At 48.7% G+C, this 19,217-nt stretch overlaps 1 protein-coding gene across 4 annotated transcripts in view; it reads right to left on the bottom strand.

Moving 5' to 3' along the window:
* Positions 1–11,614, bottom strand: part of DAGLB (diacylglycerol lipase beta) — a 37,961-nt gene extending 26,347 nt beyond the window's left edge. The window contains exons 1-4 of one of the 4 annotated variants that reach the window (XM_055292338.2): positions 10,801–11,607; positions 9,038–9,189; positions 1,599–1,770; positions 16–274 (exon numbers count right to left, since the gene is read on the bottom strand). In XM_055292338.2, coding sequence (XP_055148313.2) covers positions 16–274; positions 1,599–1,770; positions 9,038–9,189; positions 10,801–11,030 — 813 coding nt within the window. In that variant the 5' untranslated portion in view covers positions 11,031–11,607. Of the gene's footprint in view, positions 1–15; positions 275–1,598; positions 1,771–5,067; positions 5,184–9,037; positions 9,190–10,800 lie in introns of those variants that run through there. The other 3 variants (XM_063646155.1, XM_055292341.2, XM_055292340.2) reach the window with 3 other exon arrangements.
* Positions 11,615–19,217: the final 7,603 nt, after the last annotated feature.

Below are 19,217 nucleotides of genomic sequence, written 5' to 3'. Positions count from 1 at the left end.
ATCCCCTTGGCTTACTGAAAAGTAGGTTGAGAAAAGCTCTGCCGTACTCGAAAAAGCAACCCGAGTATGGTCGTCTTTCCCAATGCAACAGCACAAGAGCTTGATTCTGGTTTCCCACACGCTTGTAGCTGCTGTCTTGAGGCCATTAAGTAACTGGCTTGAATCATGACTATCCAGGTGGCTGGGGCCGGCAGAGGAATATGGAGCCATTTTCCCCCCAAGAGGGTCAAAGACAATGATAATGGAAACCACTGTGGCAGCGATGATGATCCAACTGCAAGACAGAGACAGGAAAAGGCTCGGTGACTGCAGGCCCCAGCCCAGACACAGGTGTCTGGAGTCCCTCCTCCAGGTTCAGTTTCTGAGTCTCTACCACGGAGGTTCTGTTACCGAGGAAGATGCAGCTCTCCTGGAACCTGCCTGAGGTAAGCAACTTTCTTCTAGAAAGTTCCTTATGAGGCTGGGCGTGGTGGCTCACACCTGTAATCCCAGCACTTTGGGAGGCCGAGGCCGGCAGATCACAAGGTCAGGAGATCGAGACCAGCCTGGCCAACATGGTGAAACCCCGTCTCTACTAAAAACACAAAAATTAGCTGGGTGTGGTGGCGGGTGCCTGTAGTCCAAGCTTCTCAGGAGGCTGAGGCAGGAGAATCGCTTGAACCAGAGAGTCAGAGATTGCAGTGAGCCGAGATGGCACCACTGCACTCCAGCCTGGCGACAGAGGGAGACTCTGTCTCCAAGAAAAAAAAAAAAAAGTTTCTTATGAATCAATGGTTAACCCAGGCCCCACCCTAACAGTAAAGGTTACAGAAGGAACAGGGAGGTGTCCGTTGGGCAGAGCTGCAGCCTGGGCCCGGAAGCAGCGGGCACTTCTTCTCCATATGGCCATGACATACGCCCTTTCCCTTCAGTGCCTCAGGGCTCTTCTCATGAAGGTAGCACAGGGTACTCTGATAGGCCTCTCATCTATATGTTTAAATATTTCCACACTGCAAGACGCTGGAATCAGGAGCACACGCCACCGGGAAGATGCCCCTCCCGAAGGGGCTCTTCTGCCCCCTGGCGGTGTGACTCAAGAAACGCAGCAACAGCCCAGGTCTGATTCCTTATTTACAACGGAGGGTGTTAAGGGGGCGGGACTGGATCATCTCTAAGATTTTTAGCCTAGAAAACACAAAAACCTTATTGTTCTAGAATATTATCCCCTGTCCCACTTCTGGACACCGTATCTCTTTTCACACCTTTAGTTTTAGTTTTTGCTCTGGTTTTGGTCTTTGGTTTTCTTCCGAATTCTTATAAGAGAAGGGTTAGGAATAAAAGACTTTAAGAAAAAAAGAAAAAAGAGAGAGAGAAGGGAATGTAGAAAATAAAGAACCAGTAAGGAAAGAAATCTACATCAATACATACATAATGAAAGACGAGTTGTATTTCATGGATAAACAGTGTCTCTAAATTTTCATGAGTTACGCAGAAACTAACTCCAATTTCTAACTATTTCAGGAAATCCGAGGGATGCTGGACTCTCTGTCATGTTAGAAGGGTTTGTTCACCTATGCTTCAAATCCACTGAAACTCAAAGAGAAGAAGGGAGACGTCACCTGACCACGACGGTTGCGATGATGCCGTTTACAACTGTCCTGTCGCACTGAACACCATCTGCCACCCAGGCGGCCCCCAGAGAGGCCCAGACCATCTCTGGAAAAAAGAGCGCCAGGCGGATGTAAAGCAGCTTAGACATAGACTTCCGCGGTCCAGGGTTACAAATCGTTCCTGAAATACAAAAAATGTTCCGACTGCTCAGTTGCTTCCTCAGAGATGAAGAGCTTCCTTTTTGCAAAAATACAGTTTTTGCAGAGCATACATTTGTACTGTGCACACACCCGCCTCCTGACTTTTTCTACTTGTAATTGGTAATCAGCACCTAAGTCAGAGAGCAAGTGAGAAAGTGAGGATGGGAAACGTGACAAAAAGTCTTGGGCTCTTTTTTAAGATTTACCAGGGATTAAAAACACTTCTGGGTTCTCACTGGGGTGACAATATAATCATGGCCCAAACTGGTATACTTCTGAGAGCAAAAAAGGGGACTATTAATAATTATGCTGGGGTCAGGTGCAGTGGCTCACATCTATACTCCCAGCATTTTGGGAGGAGGCCAAGGCAGGTAGATCACCTGAGGTCAGGAGTTCGAGACCAGCCTGGCCAACATGGTGAAGCCTCATCTCTACTAAACAAAATTAGCGAGGCGTGGTGGCGGGCGTCTGTAATCCCAGCTACTTGCGAGGGAGGCTGAGACAGGAGAATCACTTGAACCCGGGAGGTGGAGGTTGCAGTGAGCTGAGATTGCACCACTGTACTCTAGCCTGGGCGACAGAGCAAGACTAGGTCTCAAAAAAAATAATAATAATTATGCTGGGACAACAGGCACAAAACAGAACTGTCCCAGGCAAACAGGGATATATGGTCACCCAAGTTCTAACAGCCAGGAAAATAAGTTCCACGTCCCTTTGAGACCTATATTGTTCTAGACACCATCCTAAAACACTTTATGCGCGTTGTTCTTTAATCCCCACGATGACTGGGTTAGTCATTATCTCATTTTACGTATGAGCAAGCAAACTGAAGCTCAGACAGCGTAATAGCTACCTTTTTTTTTTTGGAGACAGGGTCTCACTCTCTTGCCCAGGCTGGAGTGTGGTAGCACAATCACGACTCACTGCAGCCTCAACCTCTCAGGCTCAAGTGATCCACCTACCTCAGCCTCTCGGGTAGCTGGGACTACAGGTGCACACCACCACGCTGAAATTGGTCTAACAGTCCCATAGACAGTTTTTTTTTTGTGGGGGTTTTTTGGTTAATTTTTGTTTTTGTTTTTGTTTTTTTAGATGGAGTATCACTCTGTTGCCCAGGCTGGAGTGCAGTGGTGTGATCTCAGCTTACCACCACCTCCGCCTCCCAGGTTCAAGCGATTCTCCTGCCTCAGCCTCCCTAGTAGCCGGGATTAGAGGCATTACATCTGGCTAATTTTTGTATTTTTAGTAGAGACTGGGTTTCACCATGTTGGCCAGGCTGGTCTTGAACTCCTGACCTCAAGTGATCTGACTGCCTCTGCCTCGCAAAGTGCTGGGATTACAGGCATGAGCCACAGCACCCTCCCAGGAAATAGCTTTTAAATTCCAAAAATTATCTTCTGTTAGAATGACTTAAACAGTTACATTTTAAAATATTAGGCACTAACATAAAGAAGGATGAGTTCACGTCCTTTGTAGGGATATGGATGAAGCTGGAAACCATCATTCTGAGCAAACTATCACAAGGACAGAAAACTAAACACTGCATGTTCTCACTCATAGATGGGAATTGAACAATGAGAACACTGGGACACAGGGTGGGGAACATCACACACCAGGGCCTGTCGTGGGGTGGGGGAGGGGGGAGGGATAGCATTAGGAGATATACCTAATGTAAATAACGATTAATGGGTGCAGCCGGGTGCGGTGGCTCACGCCTGTAATCCCACACTTTGGGAGGCCGAGGCGGGTGGATCACGAGGTCAGGAGATCGAGATCATCCTGGCTAACACTGTGAAACCCCATCTCTACTAAAAATACAAACAATTAGCCGGGCATGGTGGCGGGCACCTGTAGTCCCAGCTACTCGGGAGGCTGAGGCAGGAGAAAGGCATGAACCCGGGAGGCGGAGGTTGCAGTGAGTCGAGATTGCGCCACTGCACTCCAGCCTGGGCGACAGAGCGAGACTCCGTCTCAAAAAAAAAAACAAAAACAAAAAACGGGTGCAGCACACCAACATGGCACATGTACACATATGTAACAAACCTGCATGTTGTGCATATGTACCATAGAACTTAAAGTATAATAATAATTTTTAAAATGCAAAAATAAATAAATAAAATATTAGGCACTAACAGCCTCATTTTTGGCACAAAGACAAAATTTTATAAGCTAAATAACTGTAACACTAACCTCTCTGAGGGGGAAAGGGTGCAGGTATGTTAAAAAAAAAAAAAAAAAAAAAAAAGCAAAACACAGTCCTATATTTGGAGCTTATTATAACAATAGTCAAACACCCCAGAGAAACAGGAAACAGTATCTGCATACACACTGCTTCCTGGAGGGCTGGGATTCTAAAAACAGACACATCATAATGTCAGCAGCACCTGGACCTGAAACTCCAACTGTGATGACAACTGCTGATATTGCATTAATGAAATACACAGACCAGGAATCAAGAGATGGAGTTGCTCTGATTAAGTTCCAGAAAATAAGATATTGATCCCAGCACATTGGGTGGTCAAGGCAGGAGGATTGCTTGAGCCCAGGAGTTCGAGACCACCCTGGGGAACACGGAGAGACCTCATCTCTGATTATTTTTTTAAAAAGATGATGATGATGATGATGATGATACTGTGAAAATCTCCTTTACACAGTTTTGCCTGCCTAGAAAAACTTTCTGGCCGGGTGCGGTGGCTCACGCCTGTAATCCTAGCACTTTGGGAGGCCGAGGTGGACGGATTGCCTGAGCTCAGGAGTTTGAGACCAGCCTGGCTAACATGGTGAAACCTCATCTCTACTAAAATATAAAAAATTAGCCGGGCATGGTGGTGTGCTCATGTAGTCCCAGCTACTCAGGAAGCTGAGATCGCTGGCGCGATCTCGGCTCACTGCAACCCCCGCCTCCCGAGTTCAAGAGATTTTCCTGCCTCAGCCTCCCGAGTAGGTGGGACTACAGGCGCCCACCACCACGCCCGGCTAATTTTTTGTATTTTTAGTAGAGGTGGGGTTTCACCATGTTAGCCAAAATGGTCTCAATCTCCTGACCTCGTGATCCACCCGCCTCAGCCTCCCAAAGTGCTGGGATTACAGGTGTGAACCACCGTGCCTGGCCTTCAATACGTATTTTTAATAAGGCATATGATGTTATATGTAACAAACTGACAATTAAACGAACGTTTTTATAAAATACTGTTTTCAGTTCGGTGGGATATCTCTAGCCACAAGCTACAGAAAATTCAACTCAAACTGGCTGAAAAGCAGGAAGGGCCACACTGACCTGAGGGACTGAGTGTAGAAGCAGGACGGCAACAGGGCTGCCCTGACCGAGACCCAGCTCCATCTCCTTGTGCTTCTCCCAGCTCTCCCCTGCTCTGTATGTCAGCTTGCCTTGGGCTGTGAGTGGAGACGCAGCTTCAGCCAGGAGAGTGATGATAAATGGCTTTTGGATCCTTCCTAGGGGGGCAAGGAAGCACCTCCCCAGAACCTTGCACCAAACTCTCCCTGACTCTCACTGGGCCAAACTGGGTCATGTGTCCATTCCTGAACCGATCACAGATACGTGAGCCGGGCCTAGAGTCTGCTTCTCTGACGCATACTTGCTATGTGTGGGATGGGGACAAAACAAAACGGGGTTCTGTTTGGAGGAGGCTGTGGGATAGACAACCCACAACACTCCAACAACCCACAGATGATTTCTGAGCTCTGACCACAAGTACATGATGATGCAAGCATTGTACGAGTGTCTAGGAGGAGGGAATGGAGTGAATACGAGCATCCCTCACAGGGAGGTAAAGGCGTCCCAACACCAAAAATATCTCAAGACAAACAAACATGTAAGGGAAAAAAAAAGTACACCGACTCCTTCCACTCTGATCCTGCTATTACAGCCACAAACTCAGTGGTTTAACCAGAATGTGAGATGAACAAAAAAGGACAAATAAGTTAGATAATGCTGTATCTGAAATGACACCAGTCTCAATACTTCACCTTCAATAAGAAGCTTCCCAGCGCTGAAGCCACACTGTACACATGGTTTCTTTCTTTCCTTAAGCATCTGGCACCAATGACAGCCTACACTTGGGGGCCAACACAAACGTGGAGCCTCCATCAATCCAGCCTCCTTGCATGGATGTTTCTAGAGGCATACTAAAATACAGAGCTAGCCCTGTGTGGTGGCTCACACCTGTAATACCAGCACTTTGGGAGGACGAGGTGGGCGGATCACCGGAGGTAGGAGTTCGAGACCAACCTGGCCAACATGGTGAAACTTTGTCTCTACTAGACCAGGTGCGGTGGCTCATGCCTGTAATCCTAGCACTTTGAGAGGCCGAGGCGGGTGGATCATGAGGTCAGGAGATCAAGACCATCCTGGCTAACATGGTGAAATCCCGTCTCTTCTAAAAATACAACAAAAAAATTTAGCCAGGTGCAGTGGTGGGTGCCTGTAGTCCCAGCTACGTGGGAGGCTGAGGCAGGAGAATGGCGTGAACCCGGGAGGTGGAGCTTGCAGTGAGCCGAGACAGAGATAGCGCCACTGCAGTCCGACCTGGGCAAAAGAGTGAGACTCTGTCCCAAAAAAAAAAAAAGAAACTTTGTCTCTACTAAAAAAATTAGCTGGGTGTGGTGGCACGCACCTGTAATCTCAGCTGCTTGGGAGGCTGAGGCAGAGAATTGTTTGAACTTGGGAGGCAGAGGTTGCAGTGAGCTGAGATTATGCCATTACAGTCCAGCCCTGGGCAACAAGGGCGAAACTCTATCTCAAAAGAAAAAAGTAAAATAAAATACACAGAGCTGTCTTCTATGTTACTGTGGTAATCAGGCACATGCCACTCTTGCTGGTCATCCCAAACCCTAAGGTCTTTTTCTCACGAAAGATGTCGCTGCTAACATTTCTACCCTCTACATTTCTCCCATGGGCTAACACCTTTTACACTTCAGTCCTTTATTCCAAACTGTCAAGATCTTGATGCCGTCACTCAGTGTATCACCAGCGCCTTCCCATGCACCTCCACCACCAGCATATATCTGATATGCATACCTCGTCCATCCCAATTCAAGCAGTGACAAAAGACTAAAATATGGCGGATGGTGGCATGTCACACAGCCCTGCCTCTGACCGATGAATCGTTTCTATGAATGCATTCCTTTATTAGTCACCACAGTGCTCACATCATCCTATGAAGCAGAGGAATCCAACAGGGAAGGTTTCCAACACTTCTGGAGACATTCTCAGATAAATGGTTATCTACAGAAAACTGTAACACACATAAAAAATATGAAGAATAGGGGATCAGACGTGGTGGTTCACCCCCGTAATCCTAGCATTTTGGGAGACCAAGACGAGAGGATCACTTGAGCCCAGGAGTTCAAGATCAGTCTAAGCTATATAGCAAGACCCCGTCTCTACAAAAAATACAAATAAAAAAAATTAGCCAGGTATGGTGGCACGTGCCTGTAGTTCCAGCTACTTGGGGGTTGAGAAGAGAGGACTGCTTGCGCCCAGGTATTTGAGGCTGCAGTGAGCTATGATTGCGCCACTGCACTCTAGCCTGGGCAATAGAGCAAGACACTGTCTCTAAGAACAACAAAATAGTTGTAAACCTCACAATGTAAAAATAAAAGGAGCCAGGTGCGGTGACTCACACTTGTAATCCCAGCACTTTGGGAAGTCGAGGCAGGTGGATCACTTGAGGTCAGGAGATCGAGACAGGCCTGACCAACATGGTAAAACCCCATCTCTACTAAAAATACAAAAATTAGCCAGGCATGGCAGCGGGTGCCTGTAATCCCAGCTACATGGGAGGCTGAGGCATGAGAATCATTTGAACCCACGAGACAGAGGCTGTGGTGAGCAGAGAGCATGCCACTGCACTCCAGCCTGCGCAACAGAGGGAGACTATCTCAAAAAATAAAAATAAAAAATAAAAGGATAAATAGCCTAGTCTAAAATTGGGCAAAAGATCTGAACAGACATTTCCACAAAAATGATATACAAATGAGCAATAAGCAAATGAAAGGATGCTCAACATCATTAGTCATCAAAGACATGTTCCTCAAAGCCATGAGATAAAAAACAAACGGCCTGTATCCCCAGCTACTCGGGAGGCTGAGGCAGGAGAATCACTTGAACCCGGGAGGCTCTAGAGGTTACAGTGAGCCCAGATTGCGCCACGGCACTCCAGCCTGGGTGACAGAGTGTGACTCCGTCTCAAAAAAACAAAACAAAACAAAATCATGAGCTACCACTTCACATTCACTAGGATGGCTATAATTAACAAGTCATATAATAACAGCGTTGAGCAATTAGAACCCTTATACACTGCTGGTGGGAATGTAAAATGGTACAGCTGCTTGGAAAAGTCTGGCAGTTCCTCAAAAGGTTTCACAGAGCATTAACACATGATCCAGCAATTCCACTCCTAGGTACATACTCAAGAGAAATGAAAACATGTCTGTATAAACACTTGTATGCGAATGTTCATAGCTGCATTATTCGTAATAGGTGAAAAATGGAAACAATCCAAATGCCCACCAACTGGCGAATGGATAAATAAAATGTGATCCATTCATTTGATGCTCTTATTCAGCCATAAAAATGAAGTACTGATACATGCTAAAACATGGATGAACCTTGAAGACATTATGCTAAGTTTAAGAAACCAGACCAAAAGGCCACACAGTGAATCAATTCCACTTATATGATGTCCACAATAGGCAAATGTACACAGACAGAAAGCAAATTAGTGAATGCTTAGGGTTGGGATAGTTTGGGGAAAATGAGGAGTGACTGCTAAAGGGTACGGGATCTCTTTCTTTCTTTTTCGTGACAGAGTCTCACTCTGTCACCCAGGCTGGAGTACGGTGGCACGATCTCAGCTCCCTAGCAGCTGGGATCACAAGCACGCATCAATATAATTTTCTCTATTTTTAGTAGAGACGTAGAGATGGGGTTTCACTGTGTTGGCCAGGCTAGTCTTGTGCTCCTGGCCTCAAGTGATCCACCCACCTCGGCCTCCCAAAGTGCTGGGATTACAGGTGTGAGCCATCATGTCCTGCCTGGTACAGGATTTCTTTTAGGAGTGAAGAAAATGTTATCAACTTGATTGTGGTAATGGTTGCACAACTCTATGATTATATTAAAAACTGCTGAATTGGAAAGTTTACATAAGTGAATTGTATTGTATGTGAATTATATCTCAATAAAGCTATTAAAAAATAGGTATCAAATAGAAAAGGCTACTTTTTACCTCTCATGCTGACACACATGATGGCTGACACGGTACATATGACAACTGCCAGGAGAATCATGAGGACAATCAAGTAACTGCTGAGCAAGGCTCCGCCAGCACAGTCCAGCTTCTCTCTGTGCATGAGATACAATGTCAGAATGCCAATCCACCTGGCAAAAAAAAAAGGGAAGGGTCAGAAATGAAATCCAAGGAGCTGCTGTGTAAAAATGATACAAAGAAATAAAAGGGGACCAGGCGCGGTGGCTCACACCTGTAATCCCAGCACTTTGGGAGGCCGAGATGGGCGGATTACAAGGTCAGGAGATCGAGACCATCCTGATCAACATGGTGAAACCCCGTCTCTACTAAAAATACATTAAAAAAAAATAGTTGGGCGTAGTGGTGCGCGCCTGTAGTCCCAGCTACTTGGGAGGCTGAGGCAGGAGAATTGCTTGAACCTGGGACGCAGAGGTTGCAGTGAGCCAAGATCCTGCCACTGCACTCCAGCCTGGGCAACAATGTGAGACTCCGTCTCAAAAAAAAAAAAGAAATAAAAGGAGTTAATAATTTCTGAAACAAGGCAAGGTTTACTTTGGAATATAATTTTCTTTTTTATTTTTGTAGAGACAGGGTCTTGCTATGTTGCCCAGGCTGGTCTTGAACTCCTGGCTTCAAGTGATCTTCCTGCCTTGGCCTCCCAAAGTGCTGGGATTACAGGCATGAGTCACTGCACCTGGCCTGGAATATAATTGCCAACAATAAAAGATCCAGGCCCTGCACGGTGGCTCATGTCTGTAATCCCAGCACTTTGGGAGGCCAAGGCAGGAGGATCACTTGAGCACAGGAGTTGGACACTAGCCTGGGCAACATAGTGAGACCCCATCTCTACAAAAAATAGAAAAAGTTAGCTGGGCGTGGTGGCACGAGTCTGTGGTCCCAGCTATTTGGAAGACTGAAGTGGGAAGATTGCTTGAGCCCAGGAGGTTGAGGCTGCAGTGAGTGGTGATCGCACCACTGCACTCCCGCCTGGGTAGTACAGTGAGACCCTGTCTCAAAAAAATAAAAAGAAAAGGGGTCTCACTATGTTACCCACGTTGGTCTCAAACTCCTGCCCTCAAGCAATCCTCCCGTCTCAGCCTCTCAATGTGCTGAGATAACAGGCGTGAGCCACGGCGCACAGCCAAGACTCTACTTTTTCATAACAATGATTCATTCCCTGCACAGATCCTCTGGGAACAGACTTCAGGTACCAATGCCACTTCCCACTGATTCCACACTTTGAAAGACAACAGCGTTGTATGTTGAGCCTGTCTGCTTCTCACGAAATGCAGCCACAACCGGCTCGGTATTTTTTCTTATCCTTCATGTTGCAGATTCAAGTGCCCCGTACAAAGGGAAGGAAGGGCACAAGTGGCTGCTCCCGCCTCATGAAAGGAGACCTCGAGGCCAAGGCTTTTGCCGGCGGTAACACCCTCGGAGGCTCCCCAGGGCCAGGTCTCGGCGCTGCACACAAAGAGGTGCTCGCGTCCTGATGCGCGGACTTCCAGGTCCCCTGTGTGTCACCGGGTCACTCTGTGGGCTTCGGTTTGTCATCCGTCAAACGGACACAGCACCACTGCCCACCTCTTCGGGCGGTGATGAGGACTCGATAAGAGGATGCGTGGCCAGCGCTGGGACCGCGACAGTGCTTGGGAAGCCACTTCTGTCACCGTCTCAAGGGACAGCTCGCCCCCCGCTCCCTCCCCGGTGCGCTCCACCGCCCCCATAGCCGCTGTCCTTACCACAGCACTCGCACGACCAGCTCGAAGAACCCTGGGAAGACCAAGTCGTCGCTGGCGATGGCCCAGCGTCGGCCGAAGAGTACCATCCCCGGCATGGCGAAGGTCCCGTAGCCCGCACTCAGGACAGACCCCGTGCGCAGCTCACCAAGCGCAGACCAGAACCCTCCGGACGCCGCCACCAAATTGTCGGCGCTCAAGCGCAGACGCAGCGAGGGCGGGGCCCTGCGCATGCTCACGCTGAGGCCAAGATCGGCGCACGCGCACTGAGCCCCACGCCACCGCTTCCGCCGTAGCTCTCTGCGCCTGCGCAGAAACTCTGATCCGGAAGCCGCTGGCTGAATCGATTGCAGGTCTGCCCGTCGGTGAAATCCGTTCTGGTATTTCCTTTTTCTTTTTCGTGAAAAGTGCAGTGATATCCGTTCTGGTGATATTTCCTTTTCCTTTTTTGTGATTTTTTTTTTTTTTAGACGGAGTCTCGCTCTGTCACCCAGGCTGGAGTGCAGTGGCCCGATCTCGGCTCACTGCAAGCTCCGCCCCCCGGGTTCACGCAATTCTCCTGCCTCAACCCCCCGAGTAGCTGGAACTACAGGCACCCGCCACCACGCCCGGCTAATTTTTTTTTTTTTTTTGAGACGGAGTCTCGCTCTGTCACCCAGGCTGGAGTGCAGTGGCGCGATCTCGGCTCACTGCAAGCTCCGCCTCCCGGGTTCACGCAATTCTCCTGCCTCAGCCTCTCCGAGTAGCTGGGACTACAGGCGCCCGCCACCACGCCCGGCTAATTTATTTTTAGTAGAGACGAGGTTTCATCGTGTTAGCCAGGATGGTCTCGATCTTCTGACCTTGTGATCCACCCGCCTCGGCCTCCCAAAGTGCTGAGATTACAGGCGTGAGCCACCGCGCCCGGCCTTTTTTTTTTTTTTTTTTTTTTGAGACGGAGTCTCGCTCTGTTCCCCAGGCTGGAGTGCAGTGGGTGTGATCTCGGCTCACTGCATCCTCCGCCTTCCGGGCTCAAGCGATTCACCTGCCTCAGGCTCCCGTGTAGCTGTGATTACAGGAGGGCGCCACCACGGCTAATTTTTGTATTTTTAGTAGAGACGAAGTTTCACCATGTTGGCTAGGCTGGTCTCGAACCCCTGACCTCAAGTGATCCGCCCGCCTTGGCCTCCCAAAGTGCTAGGATTACAGGCGTGAACCACTGCGCCCCGCCCTGTTTTTCAGGCTGGAGTGCAGTGGCACAATCATGACTCACTGCAGCCTTGAATTCCTGAATGCCGCCTTGAATTCCCGGACTCCAGCGACTCTCCCACCTCAACCTCCCGAGTAGCTGAGACCAAAGGCACATGCCACACGCCCGGCTAATTATTTTTTTAAATTTTCCTTTTTTTTTTTTTTTTTGAGATGGAGTCTCGCTCTGTCGCCCAGGCTGGAGTGCAGTGGAGCGGTCTCAGCTCACTGCAAGCTCTGCCTCCCGGATTCATGCCATTCTCCTGCCTCAGCCTCCCGAGTAGCTGGGACTACAGGCGCCCGCCACCGCCCGGCTAATTTTTTGTATTTTTTAGTAGAGATGGGGTTTCACCGTGTTAGCCAGGATGGTCTCGATCTCCTGACCTCAAGATCCGCCCACCTCGACCTCCCAGAGTGCTGAGATTACAGGCGTGAGCCACTGCGCCCGGCCAAAATTTTCCTATTTTTTTGTAGAGACGGGAGTCTCCCTCTGTTGCCCAGGCTGGTCTCGAACTCCAGGCCTCAAACCGTCCTCCCGCCTCAGCCTCCCACAGTGCTGGTATTACAGGCGTGAGCCACTACACCCGACCGAAATTTTCATTTTATAAGGAGGGACTCCTCAGGCCTGGAGGAATTAGCTAGCCCAGAGACCCAGGCTGTCAACAGCAGGTGTGGGACTCATACCCCAGTCTGTGAGACTTGCAAGCATGGGACAACATTGCTTCCATCTGTGCCCCTTGCTATAAGGAGCCCGCCTTAGGAACCCCTCGAGTTCAGGGTCTGAAACCACCCTGCAGCTGGCGGGGTGGGGTCTGAGCGCTTTTCAGTACCCCCACCGCCCCACCCTGGTCTGAGCCACCTTCATCTCCTGCCTGGGCTCATCACCCCACTATGCTTTCTCATTCTGCTGTGCCCTCTTCAGCAGCCAGGGTGACTCTGTGAACCTTCAGATAAAGCCTGCACCCTGCCTGGGACTTTGCAAGGCTGCACTTTGTGCATAAATATACACTCCAGGCCAGGCGCGGTGCCTTACGCCTGTAATCCCAACACTTTGGGAGGCTAAGGCAGGTGAATCACGAGGTCAGGAGGAGATCGAGACCATCTTAGCCAACATGGTGAAACCCCGTCTCTACTAAAATAAAAAAGCCGGATGTGGTGGCACGCACCTGTAGTCCCAGCTACTCGGGAGGCTGAGGCAGGGGAATCGCTTGAACCCGGGAGGCGGAGCTTGCAGTGAGCCGACATCGCGCCCTGCACTCTAGCCTGGCAATAGAGCAAGACTCCGTCTCAAAAAAAAAAAAAAAATTACACTCCAGCCCCTGGCAAAGGCCTTTCCCTAGTAGTCACACATCAAAAGTTTGTAAGGGCTCATTTATCTGTCTCCCTGGTTACTATCTGCCTCCATCACGCACCCCACTGCCTGCCACCTTTTCCCCCTCTGAAAAGACATCAGGGTCATTCTTGCTCTAGGGGTTCTACATTCTGTGTTTCCTCTGCCAGGAATAGTCCTCTTGCAGGTATTTCTGTTACCGGATGGAAAGTCTTGGCTGTGAGTTGGTCAGGTGCTTGCGCGTTGAACCGAGAATTGCAACACAAGGCCGGGCGCGGTGACTCAGGCCTGTCATCTCAGCACTCTGGGGAGGCCAAGGCGGGTGGATCACCTGAGGTCAGGGGTTCAAGACCAGCCTGGCCAACATGGCGAAACCCTGTCTTTACTGAAAATACAAAAATTAGGCCAGGCACGGTGGCTCACACCTGTAATCCCAACACTTTAGGAGGCTGAGGCAGGAGGATCACCTGAAGTCAGGAGTTCAAGACCAGCCTGGCCAACATGGCGAAACCCTGTCTCTCCTAAAAATTAGCCAGATGTGATGGCACATGCCTGTAATCCCAGCTACTCGGGAGGCTGAGGCAGGAGAATTGCTTGAACCCATGAGATGGAGGTTGCATTGACCCAAGATCACACCACTGCACTCCAGCCTGGGCAACAAGAGCAAAACTCCATCTCAAAAATAATAAATAAATAAAAATTGCAACAAAAACCCCACAAGGCAACAACAACAACAACAAAACGAATCGACAAAAGACAAACAAATGGAGTAAAAAGCACAGATGGATTGACACGAAGCTCAGGAGATCACACAGCTCAAGAGACCCCTCAATTAGGGTCTTTATTAAGCGGAAAGAATGTGGTTAACACCCATGGCTGAAGCGGAAACTTCTGTCGTGTTATCATAGAAGTGCAGATGTGGCCCCTATGCTGCCTAATCTTGCCCAGAACTGGCTGCACCTGCTGATCTTTTGCTTATGCCTTACCCTTGTTAACCACTGATTACCCTCATTCCTGATTTTCCTGCCTCATTTTCTTTTCTTTTCTTTTTTTTTTTTTTTTGAGATGGAGTCTTATTCTGTCGCCTAGGCTGGAGTGCAATGGCGCGATCTCAGTTCTGCAACCTCAGCCTCCTGAGTTCAAGCGATTCTCCTGCCTCAGCGTTCTGAGTAGCTGGGATTATAGGCATATGCCACCATGCACAGCTAATTTTTGTATTTTTAGTAGAGACAGGGTTTTGCCATGTTGGCCGTGGCTGGTCTCGAACTCCTGATCTCCAGTGATCCGCCCACCTCAGCTTCCCAAAGTACTGGGATTACAGGCGTGAGCCACTGCACCCAGCCTCTCCTGCCTCTTTTTTTGTTTTTTTTTTGTTGTTGTTTTTTGTTTGTTTTTTGAGATGGCGTCTCGCTCTGTCGCCAGGGCTGGAGTGCAGGGCGCGATCTCGGCTCACTGCAGCCTCCTGGGTTCACGCAATTCTCCTGCCTCAGCCTCCCAAGTAGCTGGGACTACAGGTATGGGCCACCACGCCCGGCTAATTTTTGTATTTTTAGCAGAGATGGGTTTCACCATGTTGGCCAAGACAGTTTCGAGCTCTTGACCTCGTGATCCACCCGCCTCGGGCTCCCAAAGTGCTGGGATTACAGGCGTGAGCCACCGTGGCCAGCCTGATTGTTGTATTTTTAGTAGAGACAGGGTTTCGCCATGTTGCCCAGGCTGGTCTTGAACCCCAGACCTCAAGTGATCCGCCCATCTCGGCCTCCCAAGATGCTGGGATTACAGGTGTGAGCCATGGTGCCCCGCTCCTGCCTCATTTCTATCTCTGACTTCATTCAGGCCCCAGCTCAAGTGTCACTGCTTCAAAGAGGCCTTCCCTGACCATCTTAGCTACAACAGCAAAACTGTCAGTCCCTGTTCTTTACGCTGCTTTAGTTTCCTTCATCGCACATAATGAGCCCCTGACATTACATCATGTTTATTATCTCTTACCTCCTCCCTTAAAAGTGTAAGTTTCATGAGCAGAGGCACCTTGTCCATCTTATTCACTCCTATGAATGTAATAGAGCATTCTAGGCATTCTTAATTTCTCAATGAATGAATAGCTGATTATGTGTAGAGCAAGTGGGGGCCAGGTGCGGTGGCTGACGCCTGTAATTCCAGCACTTTTGGGAGGCTGAAGCAGGTGGATCACTTGAAGTTGGGAGTTCGAGAACAGCCTGGCCAACATGGTGAAACTCTGTCTCTACTGAAAATACAAAAATTAGCTGGGCGTGGTGGCACATGCCTGTAATCCCAGCTGCTCGGGAGGCTGGGGCAGGAGAATCACTTGAACCTGGAGGCAGAGGTTGCAGTGAGCCGAGATCATGCCACTGCCCTCCAGCCTGGGCGACAGAGCAAGACTTTGACTCAAAAAAAAAAAAAAAAGAGTAAGTAGAAGGAATGAGAGGCAGGGGTGGGGCTGGAGTGGAATGGCAGGGCTTGGAAAGGAGAAGACAGAAGTCAGAGAACAGTACCAGGAAATTAATGTTAACATTGCAACATCAGCCAGGCGGCAAGCTGGCTTGAGGCTGAGACCAGCCTGGGCAACATAGCGAGACCCTGTCTCTTAAAAGAAAAAAACATTGCAAGATCTGTACCAAAAGTTTCAGAATAAATGCAACTAATAATAAAAGTAAAATACAAGCTTGCAAGGTCTGTGAGTAAATATATTTTTAGACGAGTATTTCATTGGGCTGATGAAAATTCTGGGCAGTGACCAGGCGCGGTGGCTCATGCCTGTAATCCCAGGACTTTGGGAGCCCGAGGTGGACAGATCACTTGAGGTCAGGAGTTCGAAACCAGCCTAACCAACATGGTGAAACCCTATCTCTACTAAAATACAAAAATTAGCCGGGCATGGTGGCACAGGCACCTGTAGTGCCAGCTACTCGGGGGGCTGAGGCAGGAGAATTGCTTGAGGCTGGGAGGTGGAGGTTGCAGTGAGCTGAGATTGTGCCACTGCACTCCAGCCTGGGCGACAGAGCAAGACTCTGTCTTAGAAAAAAAAGAAGCATTCTGTGACAGGCTATCTGGAAATCTGGAATCATAGTAAAGAGTATTATATGTTATTATCATTATTATTTGTGTAATAAATTATCTGCTACACATCCATGCAGCACAGTATTATCACAACAGTTCTGGGGTATGCACATTCTAAAGAAAGGATTGGCTCTTGACCTGCTCCTAAAACATAATCTAAGCCCTTGGAATATTCTACTTGATAGAAGTGTATTTGTATATCTCGGGCCTTGGGCAACATCTAGTAGTTTATGCTAACAGTGGGTTGGTGGTGGCAGCCTTGCGCCATGCTGTATTAGGTTAACCTCTGGGTGGGCGGTTGGGGACTGCATAGGTAAGGTGAGTCACGCGGATGCCCCATGCCTACATGACTGAGCCTAATAAAATCCCTTGGACACCCAGGCTCAGGGTAGCTTCCCAAGTTGGACATACTTTATGCATGTTGTCACACATTGTTGCTGGGCAAATTAAGGATATATATATGACTCCACTGTGAAAGGCAGCTTATGCCTGGCATCTCCCGGATGCTGCCCTATGCACCTTTTCCTTTGCTGATTTGAATCCATATCCATTCATTATAATAAGCTACAACCATAAGTATGACAGCCTTTCTGAGTCTGAGTGCTTCTAGCAAATCACAGACTGTGGCCAGGCTCAGTAGCTCACACCTGTGATCCCAGCACTTTGGGAGGCCGAGGCAGGCAGATCACTTCAAGTCAGGAGTTTGAGACCAGCCTGACCAACATGGTGATACTAAAAATATAAAAATTAGCCAGGCGTGGTGCCATGCACCTGTAATGCCAGCTACTTGGGAGGCTGAGGCAGGAAAATCCCTTGAACCCAGGGGGTAGAGGTTGCAGTGAGCCGAGATTGCAGTTGCACTCCAGCCTGGGTGACAGAGGGAGACTCCATCTCAAAAAAAAAAAAAAAAATCACTCAACTTGAAGGTGGTTTGGGGGATCTCCAACACAACATTCTTTGAATCAGTAAAATGTACAATAAATGTATGTGTATAGGCCGGGCACGGTGGCTCACGCCTGTAATCCCAGCAATTTGGGAGGCCGAGGCAGGTAGGTCACGAGGTCAAAAGATCCAGACCATCCCGGCCAACATGGTAAAACCCCGTCTCTACTAAAAATACAAAAATTAACTGGGCGTGGTGGTGCGCACCCATAGTCCCAGCTACTCAGGAGGCTGAGGCAGGTGGATCGCTGACCCTGGGAGGCAGAGGTTGCAGTGAGCCGAGATCGCACCCTGCACTCCAGCCTGGTGACAGAGTGAGACTCCAACTCAAAAAATAAAAATAAAAAAGTATGTATGTATGTGCATATATTCGTTTTTTTGATAGGTTAGTTACTAAATACCACCACAGCACACACTACTATATACTCTAAAAGCCTGGCTGTTGCTGGTGAGTTTGAAGCCTTTAGTTATAAAAGTGGGCTAGGCCGGGCATGGTGACTCATACCTGTAATCCCAGCATTTTGGGAGGCTGAGGCGGGAGGATCACTTGAGCCTGGGAGTTGGAGACCAGCCTGGGTAACATAGTGAGACCTCCATCTCTACAAAAAATTTAAGAATTGGCCAGGTGTCTTGGCATGGGCCTGTAGTCCTATGTACTCAGAAGGCTGTGGTGGGAGGATTGCTTGAGCCCAGGAGTTAAAGACTGCAGTGAGCTATGATGGCACCACTGCCCCCCAGCCTGGGCAACAGAGAGAGACCCTCTTTCCAAAAAAAAAAAAAAAAAAAAAAGGAAAGAAGGAAAAAAAGTGGTAATCTGCTTCTGCTACGTGTAGACTTTGTTTGGATGTACTTCAAATTGACAAACCATAAAAAAGATGTTTTTGGTTTTTTTTTTTTTTTTTTTGCTGGACACCATTGATCAGAGATAAAGAGATGTTTTTGAGACAGGAAAATTTGAACATAGACTGTTAGATGATATTTAAGAATTACTAGCCGGGCACGGTGGCTCATGCCTGTAATCCCAGCACTTTGGGAGGCTGAGGCGGGCAGATCATGAGGTCAGGAGATCGAGACAACTCTAGCTAACACGGTGAAACCCCATGTCTACTAAAAAAAAATAGAAAAAATTAGCCGGGCGTGCTGGGGGGGCGCCTGTAGTCCCAGCTACTCGGGAGGCTGAGGCAGGAGAATGGCGTGAACCCGGGAGGCAGAGCTTGCAGTGAGCCAAGATGCGCCACTGCACTCCAGCCTGGGCTACAGAGCGAGACTCCATCTCAAAAAAAAAAAAAAAAGAATTACTAACTTTTGTTGGTGTGATAAAAAGTCTTTATCAGTTAGGACTACATATTGTAGTATCTACGGATGAAATATGCCATCTAGGAGTTTCTTTAAAGTACTCAAGACTGGGCCAGGCACGGTGGCTCACTCCTGTAATCCCCGTACTTTGGGAGGCTGAGGCAGGCGGATCATTTAAGGTCAGGAGTTTGAGACCAGCCTGGCCAACATGGGGAAACCCCATCTCTACTAAAAATACAAAAAACCTAGCCAGGCATGGTGTTGTGCACCTGTAATCCCAGCTACTTGGAAGGCTGAGGCACGAGAATCACTTGAACCCGGGAGGCGGAGGTTGCAGTGAGCCGAGATCTCACCACTGCCCTTCAGCCTGGGCGACAGAGCAAGACTCCGTCTGAAAAAAATAAATAAATAAACTATTTAAAACCTAAGGGTAGCCGGGCGCGGTGGCTCACACTTGTAATCCCAGCACTTTGGGAGGCTGAGGCAGGCGGATCACGAGGTCAGGAGATCGAGACCACGGTGAAACCCCGTCTCTACTAAAAATACA

Source organism: Symphalangus syndactylus, chromosome 9, assembly GCF_028878055.3.
Source record: "Symphalangus syndactylus isolate Jambi chromosome 9, NHGRI_mSymSyn1-v2.1_pri, whole genome shotgun sequence".
Classification (NCBI taxonomy): domain Eukaryota; kingdom Metazoa; phylum Chordata; class Mammalia; order Primates; family Hylobatidae; genus Symphalangus; species Symphalangus syndactylus.
This window is presented reverse-complemented; position numbering and strand designations above follow the sequence as displayed.